Below are 24,110 nucleotides of genomic sequence, written 5' to 3'. Positions count from 1 at the left end.
TGCATCCTCATGTTCTTGTTTAGATCTTAGTCACTTTTGGGCTAAGATCATGTTTTTTTAACATTACTTTTTGATCTTATTAACGGGTTGGAGGTTCGCCTAAACCTCCCGCCCACAATGAGAGTTTTTGATTAAAAAAAATAAAAATAAAAAAAATAAAAATTAACATAAAAAGGGTGAAAAAATTGTGGGAGTTACCCCCCACCCGGCCTGTTGCCCCCCCCCCACAACACACACACAACAATATCCACCCCCAGCCCAAGCCCAATTGCGTGCGGCCATTTCATGGTTGTGGATGGCTGTATGCCCTGAAACCTCTCAATTTTGAACCTCACTAATATCTTAGCCAATGTAAGAAATTGGGCCGAAATAAATCAAAAGGCACATTTTCTGGGCCTGTTTTAGGGCTTATAGATTATAGGCCCAAACATTTCGACAATATTTTCCTTATACGGTTCACCAAATTACCAATCAAGATCTAATCAAACTCAATCCATACTATTTAAATGTGCACATTTCAATCTCTTATCCATTAATTTGTCTAAGATTGGTAGAGTATTAACCAACGCAGGGTTGATTCGTCATAATTTATCATTTTTCACTAATCATAGCAGAAAAAGGAAATTGTATTAAAACTTTAAAAGTTAATTGAAATATAGATAAACTCTAAAATGTAAACATTTATTTGTATATATCAATGTCAGAGAGAATTTTTCTCAAAAAAGGGATATCTGTCAAACCAAAAAAAGTGACATGTGACTTGGGATTGATGGAGATTTTATGCAGGATGATGCGAGATTTTATGCACTCTTTATTTTTAAAAAATTAAATATCTTTTTAAACATTTCTATAAGAGCATCCACAATGACGCCTAGCGCACCGCCTAGCCGAGCGCCGACACTAGGCGGTCGCTAGGCGAACCATTGGAGAATCCGAAAACCGCCGAGCGGTTTTTTGAAAATCAATTTCGCCTAGCGCTAGGAGGTCGAAAACCGCTGGGCTATGCGCTGGGCGATCCGCTCGGCTCCATTGCAGCGCCCGGATCGCCCAGCGATGGCCTAGCGGATTTTTTTTAAATTTTCGAAACACTATATATACGCGATTTGCACTTCATTTTCATTCGCACCACTTGTATTAACGAGTACTCTCTCTATCTTAATTTCTGTACAAGATCAACACCGAGAAATGGATCTGAACAACAGCGGCGGTGGCGGTGGCGAAGGCGACGACGGAGGCGAGGGAGCCGACATGTGATTTTTTTTAAGCAATGTACTTTTTCGATTATGAATGTAATTTTTTTATTAATGTACTTTTTAAAAATTTTTGTACTTTTTTTAATTTATTGTACTTTTTTTAAAAATTAAAATACTATTATTAATGTTTCTCGTATATGTCTCGTAAATTAAATTCCGTATATTGTGTTATTAGTGATGTGGCTATTGATGTGGCTGTGCTATTTATGATATGGCTAGGCTATGACTGGGCTATTTCTGATGTGGCAGGAGGATTTTTAGTATTGATGATGTAGCTGGAGGAGTTTGTGGCTGGGCTATTGCTGGGCTATAACCATTGTGGATGCTCTAAACTAGTACTCGTATACTAACATAATAACACAGTTTTATATCCAAATCTCCTAAAGTAGTACTTATTTTTTTGAAATATATGTATTAGAGCAATTATTTAGTTTGAAGGTAATACATTAAAATATATAAATAAGAAACATGTATCTCATGTTCAATTAAGAAATACAATATCTTATTGATATTTCTCCTAAAATCCTATTTCCTTGTCACGTGACAACTATAGTTTTCATTCTCGAAACCCATCCTTCTCCCGCCGATTGCTCCTTGATCAGATGTCAAGTCGATAGGGGAATCATGTTATCAAATATGAACCTGTGTCACCACTTTCTGCATGACTGGGCTACTATAATTTTTTTTAAGAAAATGAAATAAGGTGAGATATTAACAATTCATATATAACATACCTTTGAATGTAAAACAGTACTTATCTTTGAGAAGGTTTTCAAAGATTTTTTTATGTTAAAGAAAATATAAAAGGAGTACTTGTCTTTTAGAGGGTTTTTAGAGTTTCTTTATTTAATAGAAATGCTCAAAGTGAAAAAAATATTGGTAAATTAGCGATATAAACACATTTTAGAATAGAAATGGACACAAAAACAATCAAATACACGAAAAATAAAAGCAAACATTCTATCTCCAAAATTACTACCGACGAAAGTAGTAACGGAATAGAAACAAAAGGTATCGCAATTCACGCATGCAAACGATAATCATAAATAGCATGAAACATAAAATTTACGAAGGAAAACAACACTAAATTAATTATAATCATGCATCGATCGGTCTTTTTTTAGAATATAAATGTGTCATATGCTGCGTCAATCGACAACAAAGAAAATCCAAAAAGTTAATTCAAAAATATTCCACTAATTATACCAGGAAAATGAAGTTGCATTCTCCTCTATATTGAACAATTTTCAATTAATAAATACTCCCCCGGTCTCATAATAATTGTCACTCTTATTGTAGGCACGAGTTTTAAGAAATATATAGAAAAATTGGTAGGAAAAGTTAGTGGAATATGAGACCCACTTTTTTATATTGGTTTTATGATAAAATGTGAATAAAGTGAGTTAGTGGAATGAGAGACATATTTACCATTTATGATAAAAATGAAGTGTGATAATTATTGTGGGATGGATTGAAATGAAAAAAAAGTGACAACTATTATAGGACGGAGGGAGTATATAATTGTATGGATGATCGGATAAAATTGATAGCATACAGTGACAGATATTTTAAATATAGAGTATAAACAAATAAAGTCCACTGTATGAAAATTGCGTGTATATAATATAGTTGTACCTTTGCGTGTAACAGGACTATTTATGGGGTATCATGCATGATGTCACAAAATGTATGGTCAATGAAATAAATCATCGTGCAATCATGTTTGCCATATGGAGTATAACTCATCTATTCATTGCACCAAAGGCGATTCCGTCACCTTGGCGGCCTCCACACTCCGACCTGACATTATGTGAGGGGGTTTAATCAAGTTACGCAGTAGCCCGTTAAGAGGGAGGCCTTAACCCACTGACTGCCAGAAATCCATCTTCTAAGGTCTCACACTTGTGCCTGAGAGATGAAAGCAAATAACTCATATATTCACATACTACATTCTGTGGAACAATTTTTGTTAGAATTAATTTGATATACATTATGCAAAACATATTTGTACATTCTAAAAATATCTATCATGAACACTAGCTTACGAAAATAATTTCATATGTACTCTCTATACACAAGTTAAAACATTAATCATCTCATATACACTTTCTCTATATATACACAAGATAAAATATTTTTAGTTCAACTTAGATTTTAAGAAATGTAAAAATAATTTAGTAAAATTCTTCCATAAAATATGTATCACTTTTATATAATATTATCTATAGAAAACTAAACAAATATAGCAAAATGACTTAAAAATCATTGGCAAACTTCAACCTCCTAACTTTGACCCCACATGAATGTCCATGGCCATGTTATAGAAAATACCCACATATGATACAACTTTCACTCTAATAGGAATATCATTGCATTAATCATAATATATATATATATACCACGAGACTTGTTCATTGTTAACATGGCATTTTATTGAAATACATCATTTTATAACCATGTGGAATAAGGAGTTGGTAATTTGTCCCTTTTGAACGAGTAATTGAATAAATATCTCATCAACAAATATCACAAGCTCGAATTTCACTAAGACATGTCCAGAGCTTTTGTACTAGCGGCAAGGAGCTTAGACATTATTGTATGAGGTGCCCAGGCTTTGTATATTTAAGCTTCCATCACATTAGAACTTTTCAAATGTAGTTTTATCTGTCAACATGCATGTGGCACACGAATATGATTATATTTACCTTAATTGTGATTATCTATAAATCAAAAATGAATAAGGAGTTGGCAAATTTACGCTGTTGATTGATTAAATAATGTTTGCCCTCGAAAATTAAATATGGTAAAGCCTCTTTCTTAATCCGTAGACTACGGCTACAAATAAGTTGATTCATTGTTTTTAATATACATTATATCATAAAAAAGTTGAGCATTTAATTTGTTATAAGAAGTCAAGCCAATTAAAGATGGAAGAATTAGTCGGCAGAAGTTGCAGGTAATAAAACGTTATTACCTATGCAGAAAATCAATTATATAAGCCACCAATTAAAATCAAACTGAGAAATAAAACTTGTTCATCCTCAAAAAATTGTCCTAATGTTATGATACTGATTAAACAGGAGAACTCAATCCAAAAAACTAACCTATTAGGAAAGAGAGTCTGTTAAGTCTATATACCCCACACCAGTTGTTCTCACAACCGATGTGGAAATTGAGTCCGTAACATTCGACTCTCCTTTAAGGGCCAACGTCCTCGTTGGTCACGGCCGGTTTTATGCCAGGCCACCACTCCGAGTTCTCGTTGGTTATGGCCACGTTGGTCACGGCGGATTCTTTTCCCTGCCACCACTCCGAGTCAGCCCCAAACGTACTCGTTGGTCACGGCGAGTTCATTGCCCGGCCACCACTCCGCGAGCCGTTTGGGCTCTCAATGAAAGCATCAATTGATACCGACCAAACAAGAGAACTAAGCCCAAAAGACTAACCCGTTAGGAGAGAGAACCCATTTAGTCTATATACCACATACCAGTTGTTCTTACAACCGATGTAGGAATTGAGTCCGTAACATGTTAATTTTAGGTCGATCTCTGATTGTCACTAAATTATGTTTGAAATTTGTCACGATGTGTGTAATAAGTTAGAAAATATCTTAACAAGACACAGCTTTGAAATTGTATCTTGAGGGTGGACGTAGTAAAAAAAATATAGGAAAATACTTAATTTAAACTACTAACTTGTGGTGAATATGTTTATAAAATTAATATACTAGTATCACATAGGAGTACTATACAACTCATATCAATAATATATTTATATTTTAAACTTAAAAATTGTGTTTACGTAAACCATGGCCATCACTCTTTTGCAGCAATTATTTCTTTTTTCACTCCTCCTAATCCTCCACGCTCTGACTATTAATCTTCATTTGTGTCAATTAATAAGAGCTACAAATAGTTTCAAACAATTTTAAACAATAACTACTATTGGAAAATATTTGTGGTAGTCTGGTGGGAACTTACGCCCCCCCCCCCCCCCCCTCACACATTCCTTCAGTTTTACGAATTAAAGTGTTTCAATTTCCTTCTTGGAATATCTCATTTAAAGTAATACATTTCTTATAAGATAAATATCACTCTCTCAAATCTAATGCAAAAAGAAAATACATTATTTTACATAAGACAGAGAGTGTATTACACAAAATTAAAATTCCATAACACTATTAAAGAGACACAATGGTAAGCAAAATTGATTCACATAGAGTATACAAAAAATTCTCGTATGTTTGACCAAAACTATGTTGACTTTTTAAAAATATCATAAAATGACATGTACACGAAGTTGATGGTATAAAATATGAGATTGAAGCACGATACGAAGATGAAAGGTAGAGTCGGCAGATATTGCTTATGTTGTGGAATACCAAACATCTGATTCACCAAACAATTTACATTGACATTTTCGACACTTTGACAAAGTGTCACCGTCCATTGCATAATTCCAATTTAAATATTAAAACGTAATTATTGGACATAAATTGATTAAATAACATAACCGCTGACATTCCAAATTAACAGAAAAACCGTTTCCGTACTATAAATAGGCCTTCACAGTTAAGTCTACTGCTTAAACAGTTTGAAATACAAGAACAAAAAAGAAGTTGTATTGTGTCATCAATGGCGATTCCGGTGATCGATTATTCGAAGACGGAGGGAGAGGAGAGGAGCAAGACACTAGCTGAGATTGCTCACTGCTGTGAAGAGTGGGGATTCTTTCAGGTAATTAACTAACTAATTAAAAGTTGTAATTAATGAATGTTGAATGACTGAAAAAGGCAAGATTTTGATGATTGTGACAGTTGGTGAATCATGGGATATCTGAGGAGCTGCTGGAGAGGGTGAAGAAGGTGGCGTCGGAATGCTACAAGGTGGAGAGAGAGGCTGGTTTCGGGGAGTCGGAGCCGGTGAAGAAGCTGAAGGAGTTGATGGAGAAGGAGAGTTGTGATGAGAGGATTGATGATGTTGATTGGGAAGATGTGTTTTTGCTCACTGATGACAATGCTCATCAATGGCCTTCCAAAACTGCTGGCTTTAGGTAATCTACTAGTACTACTCTTTTAGTAATAGTTGATTGTAGCATAACTTGACATCTTTCTTAATTGTCTCATTCATTTGGATTCATGATAATTTTTTATATAGTAGCCTAAAATTTTTCTAGATTACAAACAATTAGAAAAATAACAAAGTTTTGATATAATCAACAACTAACCAAACTTTATGATTTTTCTAGCAATTTACTCTCTTGGCAAAAATCAGCTTTTTATTATCTTTTTACTTATTTACTTTATTGTTTTTCCTATGTGAACAGGGAGACCATGAAGGAATACAGAAGTGAAGTGAAGAAATTGGCTGTGAGAGTGATGGAAACAATGGATGAAAACTTAGGCCTCCCAAAAGGGTATATGAAAAAAGCATTCAATGGCGGAAAAGAAGAAGAAGAAGCAGAAGAAGCCTTTTTTGGGACGAAAGTGAGCCACTACCCACCATGCCCAAAGCCAGAGAAGGTGGCAGGGCTGAGGGCCCACACGGACGCAGGAGGGGTGATACTTCTATTCCAAGATGATGAGGTGGAGTCCCTCCAAATCTTGAAAGATGGAGTGTGGTTGGATGTGCAACCACTCAAAAACGCCATCGTCATCAACACCGGCGATCAGGTGGAGGTGCTGAGCAATGGGAGGTACAAGAGCGTCTGGCACCGCATTCTCGCCACACCACACGGCAACAGAAGGTCCATTGCCTCCTTCTACAACCCCTCTGCCGAGGCCACCATCCACCCCGCACCTCAGCTGCTCCCTGAGCAGGCCAAGGCCGAGTATCCCAGCTTCGTGTTTGGAGACTACATGTCTGTTTATGCTGAGCAGAAGTTTCTTCCTAAAGAACCCAGATTCCAAGCTGTCAAAGCAGTTTAAAGTTGCCACAACTAGTGAAAAATGGGACTTACTACAATGAATACTAAGTAGTGTGATTTTATGTCTTTTTTTTGTTTTTAGTAAAGAAGCAGTTTGAGAATGGCTGTGTTGTTGCCATCCTTTTGCATCAAATACTAGGATGTATGCTGTTCAAGTATCCATGTGTGGATGAAATCTCAATGTACAAAACTTCTATTATACGTCTGTGACTGTACAACGCATGCACAATTCAGTGGTTTTCTATACTACTCTATGCGCCTATTCGGTTGCCCATATTAAATCTCAAGGTAAGGTTAATATCATGTTTGGTGGGTCATATTATATCTCTAACTCAATATCAGATTAAGTCCATGATGAATAGTCACAAGATAAGTCATCTGGGCCAACCCCTATGACAAAATTAGTCGGCATGTACAATTAATTAACTTTTTATATCTACCCTTTACTAATCAAGCAAATTATTACGGATATCCTCCATGTTACAAGACTGACTGGTTTGAGAAGAGAAAGAGAAAAAAGACGATCGTATCAGATTCGGAAAGAGAGAGTAAAAAGGTGATCGAAATCGTACAATATCCAATTTTAGGAGATCAAGTAATGAAATTTAGGGTAACGGATATTTGTATTTTTTAAAATTATGTTATAGGATTATTTTAAAATTTAGTTGCTAAGGGTGTAGTCGTTAAATCTAATTTCAAAATCTTATTTTTTAAACAGAACAATGATCTCACGATTGCACAAATATTTTTTTTAACTGTATTCAACCCATCCAAATTTTGATTCCTGGACAAGAACCATGGAAAATTTCCTCTCTTCTCACACCAACTTCTACATCACTTAATTTTAAAATGGGAAAAGTCAGTATTAGAGACTTTAAGAATATCAATAACCTCTAGTTCTTATATTATCAAATATACTTTTAAGTGGCGTTCGGTTGCCATGACTAATATCATGAGACTATCCATCTAGTATTAAGTTGTGGGATTATTTTAGTTGGAGGGGAGGCTATGAATAATTATTAGGGCAGAGAATTCGGTCGGTTCGGTTAGAGAATTCGGTCGGTTCGGTTCTAACCGAACCGACCGATCGGTTAACCGAGTCCTCAATTGACCGAAAATGAAGAACCGGAACCGGAACCGAAATGGATTCGGTTCGGTTCGGTTCGGTTCCTAACCGAATTCGGGTAGGTTCGGTTCCGGTTAACCGATGTAACCGAATTAAAAATAAAAATAAAACGTTGTTGCTGGGATTCAATCCCTTGCCAATGGGTGAGAAATACAGCTAGCCAACCACTTGCGCCAATTGCTCTTAATGTTTTGTATGTTTGTAAAAAAATATTTATGCTGAAAATGGTGGTGAACTGGTGATTATACTAAAAATGCCAAAATCCAGAGTTAAGAGAAGGCGGAGGCGCGGGTCCGTGGCGGAGCGTCGCAGTAGCGGCCGGTGGGTAGGGAAACATCGCCAGAAAATAGGGCTGCCCGCTGTGTGGTGTGGAGGAGGCTGTGCTGCAACGTGAGAGTAGAATACGAAAGGAAAGGAAGGGCTGCGTGATTAGTTTTGGGCGGTTCTAATCGGTTCTAACCGATCGATTCTCGGTTAACCGAGGAACCGATCGTCGAATAGCATTGGGAACCGAAACCGAACCGATAACCGGCATTCTCGGAATGTCGGTTATCGGTTAACCGAGAACCGTTGTGATTTGGTTCGGTCATCGGTTAACCGACTAACCGATGACCGAATTCCCAGCCCTACTAATTATCATGAGACTATCCATCTAGGATTAAATTGAAGGGTTCAATCTTATGAACCAAACATAATATATATTTAATCATGAGATTTAATCTTGCCAACCGAACACCTCTTTAAAGAATTAATATCTCAATATACAAGTAGTACTTGATTTCTAATTATTTGTACTGACAATAAATTGACACCATTTCAAATATTTGGATAGTCGATAAATCAACATAATTTGGATACCCAATAAGATATCTATGGATATAGATTGGCCAACCCTAATTCCGTATTATAAAATAAGTAGTACTTGATTTCTAATTATTTGTACTGACAATAAATTGACACCATTTCAAATATTTGGATAGTCGATAAATCAACATAATTTGGATACCCAATAAGATATCTACGGATATAGATTGGCCAACCCTAATTCCGTATTGTAAAATAGAGCCGTAGCCCAAATCATTTACAGAAAACACTACCAAAAATTTGTGATAAAATTATGTTTTGTACCAATAATTAAAAAGAAAATATTCGAAGAATGATTTTGTAGTGTCCCATTTCGTTTTGTCCATTTTATCCCCGTCGATACAATCCACAAAAAATAATTTTCCGTCTTGAATATATATATCCACAATAAATCAGACGCCAAAATAAAAATCAATGGCTGTACGTAGATTCATGATTCATCTTCACACGCACCGTTACACAAATGAGATTTGGGTGGAAATAATTTTCCAACAATTGGTGGGGTTCAAACCAAAGCCAATTAATTAATTTTCTGATTTGATGGTCGCATGGCGGCATCGAGCTGTTATTTTTCCTATAATCATCGTAACTGCCTCTGCCAATTCCTCATGAATCGGGCAGTTGGAACGCTCTCCTTTTGCCGTCAGCTCAGCTGCTGTGGCAGAGCTTCCGGCCTCGGGCTGACCAAGTGGAAGAAGCAGCGATGGATGGAGCCGGAACGACGCCGTTCATTGCTGCTAGTCAGTGCTCAGTTCTCGAGCTCCTTGTCAGTTGACATTGGCTTGGATTCTCAGGTTAATTTCTCTCTCTCTGATTTTTTAGGGCTTAGGGTTTGGAATTGTTTATTCTAGTGTTAAACCTTTGATTAGATGTGATTCAGTTGTAGGTGTTGAGTGACTGTTGCTGATTTTACTACTGAGTGAGATTTGAAATCGCGAGCGATTTGATGCTGTTTCTGTGGTGCGATGTTGTTGTTGTAGCTGTATTTTATGATTAATCGGTTTAGTTTGTGTGTTGATATTTGAAATTTTAGTTGATTTCGATTTATGTATTATGATAATCCCTTGCTGATATTAGATTTCGGTATTGTAATTGAAGAGTAACTATACCTATGATTCATCACATTTGCCGTGGGCTGGACCTCTCCCGGGGGATATCGCGGAAGTCGAGGCTTACTGTAGGATCTTTAGAGCTGCAGAACGGTTTCACAATGCTTTGATGGATGCATTGTGCAATCCGGTGACTGGAGAATGTAGTGTTTCATATGACGTGCCGTCGGAGGATAAGCCGTTACTGGAAGAGAAGATAGTGTCGGTTCTTGGTTGCATGGTTTGTCTACTAAATAAGGGAAGGGAAGACGTCCTTGTGGGACGATCATCCATCATGAATTCATTTCGGGACTTGGACAAAAGTGCGATGGATGATAAGCTCCCACCACTGGCAAATTTTCGCTATGAGATGAAAAGTTATTGCGAAAGTTTGCATGTTGCCTTAGAGAATTACTTGATGCCTGGTGATGATAGAAGCTTAAATGTTTGGAGAAAATTGCAAAGATTGAAAAATGTCAGCTATGATTCTGGATTTCCGCGTGGAGATAATCAACCTTGCCAGACACTGATAGCAAATTGGAGTCCTGTTACCACCAAGGAGGAAGCACAGGAAGATGACAAGGCTGTTGCGTTTTGGAAGGGTGGTCAGGTCACAGAAGAAAGTTTAAAGTGGCTTTTGGAGAAAGGATTCAGAACCATTATAGACCTCAGAGAAGAAACAGTGAAGGACAATTTTTATGAGTCTGTACTGTATGAAGCTATTTTGTCTGGGAAGATTGAACTGATCAAAATTCCAGTCGAAGTAGGGAATGCACCTTCGGTGGAGCAGGTTGAGCAGTTTGCTGCTATAGTGTCGGATTCAAGCAAAAAGCCTATATATGTACACAGTAAGGAAGGAAAGAAGAGGACCTCTTCTCTGATTTCTAGGTGGAGGCGGTACATCAACCATATTAAGTCTACAAATAGAAGAGTCATTACCAGTGATAATGGAGCGGAAGATATTCAAGAAATTGAGGGTTCTGATATCTCAATGAAGCCTAAAGGAGGTATTCCTTCTCATACTATGAATGGATCTGTCCCACAGAAATCGGATAAGTCTCATGCTTCTGCAGTTGCATTCAATGATTTTGAAACTCCATCCGCACAAACACAATCGCAAAGCACCATGGGATTGAATAGTTCTTTAACAACTGATAATCCTGCTGGGATCTCTGTTAGTGGTTTAGAATCAACTGGAGACTTATATAAAGATGTGAAACCAATGGAGTCTCAAATACCTCCTCTTGATATCTTCTCTAGAAAAGAAATGTCCAACTTTTTGCGAAATAAAAAGATTTCACCAGGAACGTACTTCAGTCATGAACAGCGAAGATTGGAGATGCAGTCTGCTTTACAGTACAAGTACAATGGGACTCCCTTGAAGAAAGAATCGTACTCTAGTTCAACCCTCAATCAAGTAGAGACTATGAACGAAGCAGCTGGCAGCATATTATTAACATCAGGTCCTCAAAGTACAACCATCAATAACGGATCGTATCAAAAGCCCAGCATTCTTTCAAGAACTATAACTTTCCCTGATAAAGGCAATAATGGTGCGAAGAGCAAGGAAAATGGTTCAGTAATGACAAGCTATGACCTCAGTAAGAATCCCATGTCTGTGATGGTTACTGTCCAGAATGGAAGTGATGTTGAAAGCTACCTTTCTTCAGATGATGAAAACCTGGATATGATTGAACAAAATATGTGTGCTTCAGCAACTGGTGTTGTACGAGTGCAGTCAAGAAAGAAAGCAGAGATGTTCTTAGTTAGAACAGATGGATTTTCTTGCAGTAGAGAAAAGGTAACTGAATCTTCCTTGGCTTTCTCTCATCCTAGCACTCAGCAACAGATGCTTTTGTGGAAGTCTGCCCCAAAGACTGTATTGTTATTAAAGAAGCTGGGCCTAGAACTCATGGAAGAAGCTAAAGAGGTATATGATCTTTTTTAGGTAATACTCTGTGATGTTTATAACTGTTTCTGTTATTTTTAGTTTAATTAATGCATTTAGAGTGTTAAACCATAAGTAAGCCACGATGTCTCACTTAATTTGGCTCAGCTTCTTTTTCGGATTCCATATCTTGGGACATTATACCAGTGATATTTCATGATTGCTTTTTTACTCCTGAAAAGCAAATTATGATAGAACCACTTGCTCAATGAATTATCAGCTCATGGAAACTTCCTATGCATTCAATGTACTTTTATCTACAACAAGCAGACCCATATTTAGTGAGGATTGAAGTCTATCTCATTTCCCAGTTAAATAAATGCTATTGATGAGAATACTAATTTACTAATCCATTATTTAACATTGTGGTCGGCAGCGTTCTTGGTCCATTATGCTACACTATGTTACATACCACTACATTGATCTCAGTAAAAGATGCTTTGGATGCATGTTATGCATTAAGATCTCTGTGCACTGGGAGAACTCTTGATATGAATATATGAACATTGCTCTTCAAAACATCCAAATTTATACTTTTGTTGTTCTCTTCTAATATTGTGCTTTCATGCTTTGTATTGATTCCATTGGAGAATTCTCTAATTTCTGAAATGCCCATGCCTTACTCTGTTCCCTCCAGGTTGCTTCTTTCTTATATCACCAAGAGAAGATGAATGTTCTTGTCGAACCTGAGGTTCATGATGTATTTGCTAGGATTCCTGGATTTGGGTTTGTCCAGACATTCTACAGTCAAGATACAAGGTGCTCAAGTTTTATGCATTATATTTCTCCTTTGGTCTCATCAATTTTCAGTTAAGGGTTGTTTACCTGCTATATGTCTCCATTGCAGTGATCTCCATGAGAGGGTTGATCTTGTTGCTTGTTTGGGAGGGGACGGGGTCATACTACATGCATCAAATTTGTTCAGAGGGGCTGTTCCGCCTGTTGTCTCGTTTAATCTTGGATCCTTAGGATTTCTGACTTCTCACACTGTAAGTCTTCTTCTGTCAACCTATGATGACTAATATATGTAAATTTACATCACACATTTTTTGTGATTCCTATAATGTCTTTGCAGTTTGATGATTATAAGGGTGATCTAAGGCAAGTGATTCATGGGAACAACACTACTGATGGAGTCTACATAACTCTTAGAATGCGTCTCCGCTGTGAAATATTTCGAAATGGTAGAGCTGTGCCTGGCAAGATATTTGATGTCCTCAATGAAATTGTAGTTGATCGTGGTTCTAATCCATATCTTTCAAAAATCGAGTGTTATGAACATGATCGCCTCATAACCAAGGTTGGTCCCTTACTCTTTGACAGAGGAATGGAATGTACCCTTTTTCCTTGATCTTTTTTTGGTTGGATGTGTATTTCCTAGGATATTCACCATATTCATATGTTCAAGTTTTTTTGCTCAAAATAATACTCCCTCTGTCTCATAAAAATATGTGCACTTTCCATTTTCGTCTGTCCCACAAAAATATGTGCATTCCATTTTTTGAAAGTTATCCCAATTTATTACCCCTGTACATCAACTTATTTACAACCTATACCACCATTAAACACTACTAATAATGTGGGTTCCACTATCCACTAATACTACTTTCACTACCCTTCTCCTCTTCTATCTTACTTTACCAATTTTGTCTTAATTCCGGTGCCATATCAATTGCCCGTATTTTTATTGGACGGTGGGAGTAGTATGAATTTGCTAGAGTTGTTAATTATACTTGGTCAAAAAAAGTACTTCTATGCTTATCTGACAGTTCCAATCATTCTTGAAAACAGGTGCAAGGTGATGGAGTCATAGTTGCAACTCCTACCGGAAGTACAGCTTATTCCACCGCTGCTGGAGGTTCTATGGTATGCCGTTATCAGAATTACTATGAAGATTTCTTATAAAAATAATTTCATTGAAGATTGAGTGAGTTTCTTTAGTCTAATATTTTATGATAAAGATTAATTAATTTGGCAGTTTCCTGTAAAATTTGAGCTTTTTTCCAGATTATGACTAATGCAACTGTCCAGATAATAGCAACTTGTATGAAACCTTATATTTAGAAACTCAAACTGCAAGTATCGGAAGCATTAAGCAATATCGTCAATTAATGGTTTCATTTCTAGTACGCTTATTAGAAAATAAAGGTGTCTCCATTTTTCAGGTTCACCCTAATGTTCCATGCATGCTCTTTACACCAATTTGTCCACATTCTCTCTCATTCAGACCAGTCATACTTCCAGATTCTGCTCGACTGGAATTGAAGGTATATTCCTGTGGTTATGAATTTAAACAATTTGGTAACCCGTAATTCTAATTTTGTGGCAGCTACTACACCGAGAAAATAAATAACATTAAAACAATCCCCCCCACCCCTCTCAAGATTCACGCTGCATAATAATGAAAGCAACAATCTAGATCTGTAAGACACGTCTTCCCTGGACTTGACTTTGATCCATCCATACTTTTGCATGAACTTCATATAGGTTTCAGGACTACACTAAAGAAAGGGGAAAGAGACGCACAAAATTACACTGTCGACTAGAAAAATACTGTATGTATGCGAATGGTGAATAGTGAATGAAATAAGATTGGTGATTTGGTTAGGGTCATCTATAGGGGTGTGCATTCGGGTTTCGGTTCGGTTTTTTGCCAAAACCGAACCAAAACCGAAAAACCGAATTTAGTTCAAAATCCAAACCGAACCAAACCCGAAAAACCGAAAAACTGAAACCGAAAAACTGAAAACCGAACTTAAAAAACCGAAAAACCCGAACAAAACCGAAAAACCCGAAAAAAACCCGAAAAACCTGAAAAAAAATAAATATAATATAAATATATATTTATATATGTGTATTTTATTTTATTTATATATACTAATAGAATATTTATATATAATATAAAATTAATAATACATATAATATATTATATAGTAGAATATATTAAAAGAATATATATATTATATATAATATAATATATTAAATTAATAGAATATATATATAATTCGGTTTTTTCTTCGCCCGAACCTAACCGAATAACCGAAATTTTTTTATTTTTAAAACCGAACCGAAAAACCGAAAAAACCGAACCGAATTTCAAAATTTCGGTTTGGTTCGGTTCGGATATTCGGTTTCCAGTTTTTTTGCTCACCCCTAGTCATCTATAACTGCTTATTTTTGTAACAGACAAATTATAACTGAAAACTAATTTAGGTTTGAATTAGACTTACGATACTTGCCTTTTTGTGGATCCTGACGTCTCCCAAGCTCCTCTGTTGACCTTTTGCTTCATTGTCTTCACAATTTTGCTTGTGATCTAGTTTGTAATCCTATTAGATGGGCAAAGATATGCTAGAAAACATTAAAGTGATGTAAGGAATCGACATAGCACGATTCGAAACTATTGTCCTATCGAATCGTTTCATAGTAGTTATGTATGATATGGTTGCTAATCCTAATCCTATTAGATGGGCAAAGATATGCTAGAAAACAAGTGATGTAAGGAATCGACATAGCACTATTCGAAACTATTGTCCTATCGAATCGTTTCATAATAGTTATGTATGATATGGTTGCTAATCCTAAGCTGTCCACATTGACATTAAGATGCTTCATGTTCAAGTATGATTTCCCTCCTCTGTGGTTCTACCTGAAACCAATGTTACATTCAACTGAACAGATTCCTGAAGATGCACGAAGCAATGCTTGGGTATCGTTTGATGGGAAGAGAAGGCAACAGCTCTCTAGAGGTTATTCTGTCCGGATATCCATGAGCCAACACCCACTCCCAACTGTGAATAAGTGTGACCAAACAGGTGATTGGTTCCGGAGCTTGATCCGTTGCTTGAACTGGAATGAAAGATTAGACCAGAAAGCCCTTTGAGTACCGGACCAACACCGCTTCAACTCGCCCGTGTATATAATACTGTACAGCATATGTAGCAAAAATTGAACTGAGAAATGTCATTGTACGTATCTGGCTGTATATGATACGGAGTGAAAGGCGGATGGACTGAATGCACTCGCTAGTACGGATGCATAAGAGACATATCGCCCCAAAACCATGATAATATGGTTGAATAAATAAGATTGCCCACAAATTATATTGACATTTGATCAATTATATTCGATCACCTCGTACAAATCATGACAGCAGTCCACTATAAATTTTTTCTTGAGGAACTACTTTATTACTTTACTAAAAACAAAAAAAAGACATAAAATCACACTACTTACTATTCATTGTAGTAAGTCCCATTTTTGACTAGTTGTGGCAACTTTAAACTGCTTTGACAGCTTGGAATCTGGGTTCTTTAGGAAGAAACTTCTGCTCAGCATAAACAGACATGTAGTCTCCAAACACGAAGCTGGGATACTCGGCCTTGGCCTGCTCAGGGAGCAGCTGAGGTGCGGGGTGGATGGTGGCCTCGGCAGAGGGGTTGTAGAAGGAGGCAATGGACCTTCTGTTGCCGTGTGGTGTGGCGAGAATGCGGTGCCAGACGCTCTTGTACCTCCCATTGCTCAGCACCTCCACCTGATCGCCGGTGTTGATGACGATGGCGTTTTTGAGTGGTTGCACATCCAACCACACTCCATCTTTCAAGATTTGGAGGGACTCCACCTCATCATCTTGGAATAGAAGTATCACCCCTCCTGCGTCCGTGTGGGCCCTCAGCCCTGCCACCTTCTCTGGCTTTGGGCATGGTGGGTAGTGGCTCACTTTCGTCCCAAAAAAGGCTTCTTCTGCTTCTTCTTCTTCTTTTCCGCCATTGAATGCTTTTTTCATATACCCTTTTGGGAGGCCTAAGTTTTCATCCATTGTTTCCATCACTCTCACAGCCAATTTCTTCAGTTCACTTCTGTATTCCTTCATGGTCTCCCTGTTCACATAGGAAAAACAATAGAGTAAATAAGTAAAAAGATAATAAAAAGCTGATTTTTGCCAAGAGAGTATATTGCAAGAAAAATCATAAAGTTTGGTTAGTTGTTGATTATATCAAAACTTTGATATTTTTCTAATTGTTTGTAATCTAGAAAAATTTTAGGCTACTATATAAAAAATTATCATGAATCCAAATGAATGAGACAATTAAGAAAGATGTCAAGTTATGCTACAATCAACTATTACTAAAAGAGTAGTACTAGTAGATTACCTAAAGCCAGCAGTTTTGGAAGGCCATTGATGAGCATTGTCATCAGTGAGCAAAAACACATCTTCCCAATCAACATCATCAATCCTCTCATCACAACTCTCCTTCTCCATCAACTCCTTCAGCTTCTTCACCGGCTCCGACTCCCCGAAACCAGCCTCTCTCTCCACCTTGTAGCATTCCGACGCCACCTTCTTCACCCTCTCCAGCAGCTCCTCAGGTATCCCATGATTCACCAACTGTCACAATCATCAAAATCTTGCATTTTTTAGTCATTCAACATTCATTAATTACAACTTTTAATTAGTTAGTTAATTACCTGAAAGAATCCCCACTCTTCACAGCAATGAGCAATCTCAGCTAGTGTCTTGCTCCTCTCCTCTCCCTCCGTCTTCGAATAATCGATCACCGGAATCGCCATTGATGACACCTTTTTCTTCTTCTATAAAGTCTTAAAGCAGTAGATAATGATCTAAGCTTTGATATATGAAAGCCTATTTATAGTGAAAGGACGACACATTTTGGGATGTAATGATTAAATAGTAGGATAATTATGCATAAAATAAGTGGGAAGCCGTGAGACATGCACTGGGCGGTTTAAAACGCATTATATTATCTTTCATAGTATTAACATGGCAAGTTAAAACTTCCTCAGAGCATCCGCAGAGGTTGAAGGACGGCGTCCGTCCGTCCGTGCCAGCGGCACGACACCCGCTGTCCGCCGCTAGCACTGCGCTGCTCGATGCATCGACCACGTTCGTGTCAGGCAGTGGCGGATCCAGGACCCGAAAATGGCGGGGGCGGAACTTATATTTAAATATTAAATATTTAATTTAATAATATTTTTAATAATAAAATAAATAAATATTATATTAATATTTAAGTAGCACTACCGCACTAGCTTCATTAATAAAATATAAACATGCTTCAGCTTGCAAATATGTATTATTCATTTTAAAATTAAAAATTATATAAATATAAACATGCTTTAGCTTGCAAATATGTATTATTCATTTTAAAATATAAAATTAGTGTAAATATATGTACATTTAATCACTGTAAATATTATATACAAAAGTGATATAAGTAGAACACTAAATATTTATATTTCAAAAATATTTAAAATGTTTATTTTGTTACATAGAGAATAATTAAGATGCATGGATCAAATTATAAGTATAAAAAAGACTTTAACACAAAATTAAAAATGATTTTAACTAAAGAATAAATATAACAACATAATATATGCAACTTAGTACTCCCTCCGTCCCAAGGAAGATGACCCCTTCTTGGGACGGCACAGGATTTTATGCATGCTAATTTTAAAGTATTTATAAAGGGAGAGAGAAAGTTGTTGGGTGTTTAAAAGTAAGAGAGATGAAAAAAGTAAGAGAGAGAAAATGTTATTGATGTTTAAAAGTAGGAGAGATGAAAAAAAGTAAGAGAGAGGAAAGGTTGTTGGGTGTTTAAAAGTAGGAGAGATGAATAAAGTAAGAAAAGGAAAAAATAATTGATTATTTTAAATATTTCCTAAATAAGAAAGGGGTCATCTTGGTTGGGACGGACGAAAAAGGAAAGTGGGTCATCTTCGGTGGGACGGAGGGAGTAGTATTTAAAGGTATTATTTTGATAATAAGAAGAAATATGAATTGATAAAATAAAAAATGAAAAATGAAAATAAATATGTTTTTGTTGAGGATTGAACCCTAGACATCTTAGTTAAAAATCCAACAACCAAACCATTGGACTACTACATTTTATATAACATTTATTGAAAATAAAAATATTTCTACACCATACGGAGGGGGCGGATATCCTATTTTCGGATTGATTCAATGAAAAATTTAGGCTCTCCAGACGGTCGGGTAGGGGCGACAGCCCCCACTTGCCCCCTGGATCTGCCACTGGTGCCAGCGAGCAGCTGACGTAGCGCGTTCTGATTGGCCAACAGCATTTCCGTTGAAAATTTATTTTTTTTAAATCGAAAATAATACCAAAAATTAAAAAAATATATTTCAGATCCCCAAAAATATGGCCAGTTTTTTTTACATTTTTTCTGGAATTTTTTTTATTATTTTTTATTTTTTTATTCCCAAAATCATCTATAAATACACACATTTATCATCCATTTTTCACATCAAATCATCTCTCATTCATATTTTTTCATACAGCTTATCTACATCTTCCTCTCTCATCAAACCCTCTCAAATGCGCCGAGGTGTGCATACGACGGTGGGTGAGAGGATCGAAACAAGGAACACAATGAGCTACAAGAAGACCTAATCAAACACATTTGGGCGAAATTCGGCCACGAGTAGTGGGTTTTTTTAATTTTATGAATTTAATTATGTAATTTTTAATTTTTAGGATTTTAATTATGTACTTTTAAATTTTTAGGATTTTAATTATGTAATTTTTATTTTTATTTTATTTGTAATAGTATTCCGGATATTTTTAATACATTTTAATTTTGTGGAAATGTTTTTATTTAAATTGAATAATAGAATGGTGGGACACTTGAGCTAGTCCTTGCGAAAGTGCACGGATGTAGGTGTTGTGCTCTTGTCTAAGAGCATGGAGTAAAAGTGGGTGCGGGCCCACATCCGTGCTCGTTGGCAAGAGCACAGATGGGGATGCTCTCAATCCCCATTAGAAATCTACAACTTAAACAAGAATTTTAAGAAATAGAAGTATAAAAAGAAAGTGAGTCAAATTGTGTTGCTATTTTTGGCGCATTATTTCTGTTTCGGTGTATATGTGTTGCTATTTTTTGCCTGGGCATTTTATAATAAGTAAGAAAAATAAATTTCTAATGCATAAATATATAGATAATGACTAAACTGGTATACAATCACAGAAATCCTAAAGGAAATAAAATAGAAGTTATAAAACTAAAAATAAGCCCCGAAATATTAAATAATCTTTTCCGACTACTAACAATGTCAAATGGCCAAAACAAGGCACAGTGGAAAATAAAACAATAACTATAAAATTAGAAACAAATACCGTGAGAATTTCAGATCATTTTGACATAGAACGTTTTTTTGCATGTTTCGACATTGTCATCGTCTACTGTTGGAACTGCATCAATTCCTATAAGTCAATCATCCTAATTAATAGTACTATACTACATTAAACCAGAGATTAAAATAAAGTTGACTAAAAGATAAATCGTTAAAAGGAAGTAATCAATACCAACCAAGAAGATTGATTTAATCGGTCAAATCTATAATGACGCTTTTAAATTGTTGCTTTGTTTTCAATATACGTTTTGCTGAATTCATATTGGATTACGACACCTTATTTACTTGATATATATTTAAATCTCTGCCGACTAACTCTTTAATTCATTATATTGCTTTAATTTCATTTCAATTTTTATATGATTAAATTGTTACGCCAAATGAAATGCTTTACTTTTGTTTGATGAGATAAGAAGTAATAAAACAACTAATTCATTGACATGGTTTAAGGGTTAAGAAAGAGACTCTAATTAAATAATCTTGAAGGGTCAAATATGAAAATTTTACTCACAACATTTGCCAACTCCTTGATTTCTACTAATTGATAGTAGTATATTTTTGTTTATCATATGTGCTCTATTCTTTAAATCATTATATTATTGTGAAAATAAATATAATCATTGAAGCTTAAAATTTTAATACCATGATTATTAAATAATCATTTATTACCCTAAGATGTATATTACGTGTTAAAAATAATTGTAATAGTATAAAACTAAATTAAATTGAAGTTTTTTTGAAAAAGAAACTAAATGTTTGTAAATATAGAGAGATTTCATATCAGTACATTAATATATAAACGAATACGTCAAGGTACGTGGATACAGCTCTGACAAAAAAGTATTAAGTATATTTATTTAAAGTTGACTGTATTTGTTTTAGCAGATTATAATAATAATGACATCCCACATTGAGCATTATATTCAATTAAATTGTTAATATGATACTTCTATATTTGGCTCTGTTATATTTAATAACGCCCCAAAAAAAATCGCTATTTAGAGACGGATAATTTCATCACTAATCAGTGAAATATCTTCACTTAACAGATTAGTGACATAGTAATTTTCGGCAGATCGGTCATTAAAAAAACTTTTCATTAAAAAATATTTGTAACGGATTTGTCAATAAAGTTACTAATCCACCCAATGACGGAAAATATAGGCGACTACTTCGCGTTAGTGACAGAATATTTTGTCCGACGCTTTTCAATTATGTCACTATTTAGCGCTTTTTTGTTAGTGTAATATACTGTATTGTCTTTTCTTTCATAAATCGGTACTATATGGGTAATAAGTTTACTGTTCAGAGTGAGAGAGAATAGTATTTGTAAAATTATGTTGCTCATTATATATTATAATTAATTTTATGTATGAAATTAGCAATTAAATCATTTCAAAAGAGAAAATTCTAAAATTTATAGCTTGCAAGAACTACAGTATATTTCAAATACGCCATGCATTTGGCGTATAATATTTATTAATTGGAGTAAATTACAAAAATGGTCCCTGGACTATATGTTTATCTCGTCCATAGTCCTTGAACTTTAAAAATATCGTCAGACATCCATGTACTAAGGGTATTATCTCGAAATTGGTCCTTTTGCCTTTTTTGATACGAAAATACTCTTTTGAGGATTTGAGCAATTTGGTCTTTTTACACTTTTAACATTTTAAATCTGATATTATTTCAATGATGTATTAAATCTGATATTATTTCAAAATTATCATTCTTCTTCCATTTTCTCCTCCTTTACTTTGCTTCTTTATTTCAATATTCGATTTAATTTTATAAAATTAAACTTTAAATTTAGATTTTTAAATATCAATAAATTTTTATCAATTAAAATTATTATTTCATGGGCACTATAAATATTGATTAAAACTATTAATTTTTGTTATTTAATATAATATTCAGTTGAATCGAAGAAATACAGAAAAATAATATTAATCATCATGAAAAAATAAGAGCTATTCTACTTAGCCTTCGTTCGGTTGTTATAATTGCTTGTGATTATATATTATGAAGTTGACTAAAAATTTGATACTACTAAAAATTTTATATAGGAGTATTTTATTTAAATTTTATAGTTAATTTTGATTGTTTTCAAATAAATAAACTAAAATTATATTAGTCATACGTTAGATGCATATTTAATTCAGAATAATCGTGTTATATGATCTATTTATGATTAAAACTATTAAATATTGATTAAAACTAAGTTGGCGTCGTCATACCTTATTAATTAAATATTAGACACTATCAAATATTGATTAAAACTATTAATTTTTACTATTTAATAATTTTAATAATTAATAAAAATTTATTGATATTTAAAAATCTAAATTTAAAATTTAATTTTATAAAATTAAATCTAATATTGAAATAAAAAACAAAGTAAAGGATGACAAAAGGGGAAGAAGAATAATAATTTTGAAATAATATCAGATTTAATACATCACTGAAATAATATCAGATTTAAAATGTTAAAAGTGTAAAAAAACCAAATTGCCCAAACCCTCAAAAGGGTATTTTCGTATCAAAAAATGACAAAAGGACCAATTTCGAGATAAACTCTTAGTCCAAGGATGTCTGACGATATTTTTAAAGTCCAGGGACTATCGACGAGATAAACCCATAGTCCAAGAACCATTTTTGTAGTTCACTCTATTAATTGACTTGAAGTTTATAATTTAACTACCCCATTAAGGTCAAATGCATCTTCATTAATTTATTACTTTGCAATATAATTGGATGAATATTAAATTATTGGTTTTAATCAAATAAGTTTAGTCAAACATCTGAAATAAAGAATTTTATTTGGTTCATGAACAATTATTCGATAACGATACCAAGCAAAATAAATATCGTATAAATAAATAAAAAAAAGAGCACATAAATATTTTTTATGATAGAGCAAAATTTAATTTAAAGTTCGGTTTATTAATAGTAATTAACAAATTTTCATCTATTATTGACTCGCAAACACTAATACTAACTATAGAAATTTTGTACTCCTACCACTTTGAATCTCGTTAATTTAGTTGGCAATCCAATCATTATTGTTATTGACAACTAATCCGACCCGTTTATTAATTCATTGTAATATAAAGTAGGTTGACAAAGAATAAATTTTAAAATAATTGTATGACTTTCCAAATTGAAATTAGTTGTGTTACCTAGTTTTGGACTTTTGGAACCACGTTATGGGCGTTCCAACTTACTATATAAATAAGTAAATAACACATAACTCATAAACATTAGTAGATCGTATGATTACTAGGTTTGGAAACGAGTTGAGTTACTTGGATTTTTAATTTGATAAAAGTTCGTTCGAGCTTGTTTAACGAAGTTTGCTAGCTAAACGAGCCCAATCTTGAGCTTCGCAATATCCGTGTCATGAGCAAGCTTGTCATATGAATTAGCAAGCTTTAGTAATATATTTTCTTCGTCCACAAAGAGGGCAGTATTCTTGTCATTTTCATTCGTCTTTCATGAAAATTGGTGTTTAGTTTTTAGGACATCATGTGTTAAGGGTTAAGAAGTAGAGTACTAAAAGTAAATTCATTGCCATGGTTTATGGGTTAAGAAAGAGAGACTATATTAAATAATCTTGAAAGGTCAAATATTAATTTAATTCACAACATTTGCCAACTACTTGATTTGTACTTGATGATAGATTAATATCTTGGATAATTGAAACAAAACCACAGGGTAAATCACTAAAATTGTG

General features: G+C 34.7%; 3 protein-coding genes across 3 annotated transcripts; 2 read left to right on the top strand and 1 right to left on the bottom strand.

The window, feature by feature from the left end:
- Positions 1 to 5,860: 5,860 nt before the first annotated feature.
- On the top strand, positions 5,861 to 7,377 carry LOC121769383 (1-aminocyclopropane-1-carboxylate oxidase 5-like). Its single transcript, XM_042166182.1, has 3 exons — positions 5,861 to 5,989; positions 6,070 to 6,305; positions 6,579 to 7,377. Exons 1-3 carry the CDS (start codon positions 5,888 to 5,890, stop codon positions 7,177 to 7,179), a joined length of 939 nt encoding a protein of 312 aa, XP_042022116.1. The 5' UTR covers positions 5,861 to 5,887; the 3' UTR covers positions 7,180 to 7,377.
- A 2,201-nt stretch (positions 7,378 to 9,578) lies between these two features.
- On the top strand, positions 9,579 to 16,313 carry LOC121786049 (NAD kinase 2, chloroplastic-like). The gene is made up of 8 exons (XM_042184568.1): positions 9,579 to 9,962; positions 10,267 to 12,186; positions 12,842 to 12,963; positions 13,052 to 13,193; positions 13,280 to 13,504; positions 13,996 to 14,070; positions 14,370 to 14,471; positions 15,884 to 16,313. Exons 1-8 carry the CDS (start codon positions 9,717 to 9,719, stop codon positions 16,085 to 16,087), a joined length of 3,036 nt encoding a protein of 1,011 aa, XP_042040502.1. The 5' UTR covers positions 9,579 to 9,716; the 3' UTR covers positions 16,088 to 16,313.
- A 110-nt stretch (positions 16,314 to 16,423) lies between these two features.
- On the bottom strand, positions 16,424 to 17,804 carry LOC121786058 (1-aminocyclopropane-1-carboxylate oxidase 5-like). The gene is made up of 3 exons (XM_042184580.1): positions 17,674 to 17,804; positions 17,358 to 17,593; positions 16,424 to 17,084 (listed from the first exon to the last, which is right to left on the bottom strand). Exons 1-3 carry the CDS (start codon positions 17,773 to 17,775, stop codon positions 16,484 to 16,486), a joined length of 939 nt encoding a protein of 312 aa, XP_042040514.1. The 5' UTR covers positions 17,776 to 17,804; the 3' UTR covers positions 16,424 to 16,483.
- Between the last annotated feature and the right edge of the window lie 6,306 nt (positions 17,805 to 24,110).

Source organism: Salvia splendens, chromosome 2 (genome assembly GCF_004379255.2).
Source record: "Salvia splendens isolate huo1 chromosome 2, SspV2, whole genome shotgun sequence".
Lineage (NCBI taxonomy): Eukaryota > Viridiplantae > Streptophyta > Magnoliopsida > Lamiales > Lamiaceae > Salvia > Salvia splendens.
This window is presented reverse-complemented; position numbering and strand designations above follow the sequence as displayed.

Coding starts and splice junctions, on each gene's coding strand:
- LOC121786058 (XM_042184580.1), bottom strand. CDS start 17,775: ATGGCGATTCCGGTGATCGATTATTCGAAGACGGAGGGAGAGGAGAGG. Junction 17,594..17,673: donor AAGAGTGGGGATTCTTTCAG/GTAATTAACTAA, acceptor TGATTGTGACAG/TTGGTGAATCATGGGATACC. Junction 17,085..17,357: donor TCCAAAACTGCTGGCTTTAG/GTAATCTACTAG, acceptor CTATGTGAACAG/GGAGACCATGAAGGAATACA.
- LOC121786049 (XM_042184568.1), top strand. CDS start 9,717: ATGGCGGCATCGAGCTGTTATTTTTCCTATAATCATCGTAACTGCCTC. Junction 13,194..13,279: donor GATTTCTGACTTCTCACACT/GTAAGTCTTCTT, acceptor ATGTCTTTGCAG/TTTGATGATTATAAGGGTGA. Junction 14,472..15,883: donor CTGCTCGACTGGAATTGAAG/GTATATTCCTGT, acceptor TCAACTGAACAG/ATTCCTGAAGATGCACGAAG.
- LOC121769383 (XM_042166182.1), top strand. CDS start 5,888: ATGGCGATTCCGGTGATCGATTATTCGAAGACGGAGGGAGAGGAGAGG. Junction 5,990..6,069: donor AAGAGTGGGGATTCTTTCAG/GTAATTAACTAA, acceptor TGATTGTGACAG/TTGGTGAATCATGGGATATC. Junction 6,306..6,578: donor TCCAAAACTGCTGGCTTTAG/GTAATCTACTAG, acceptor CTATGTGAACAG/GGAGACCATGAAGGAATACA.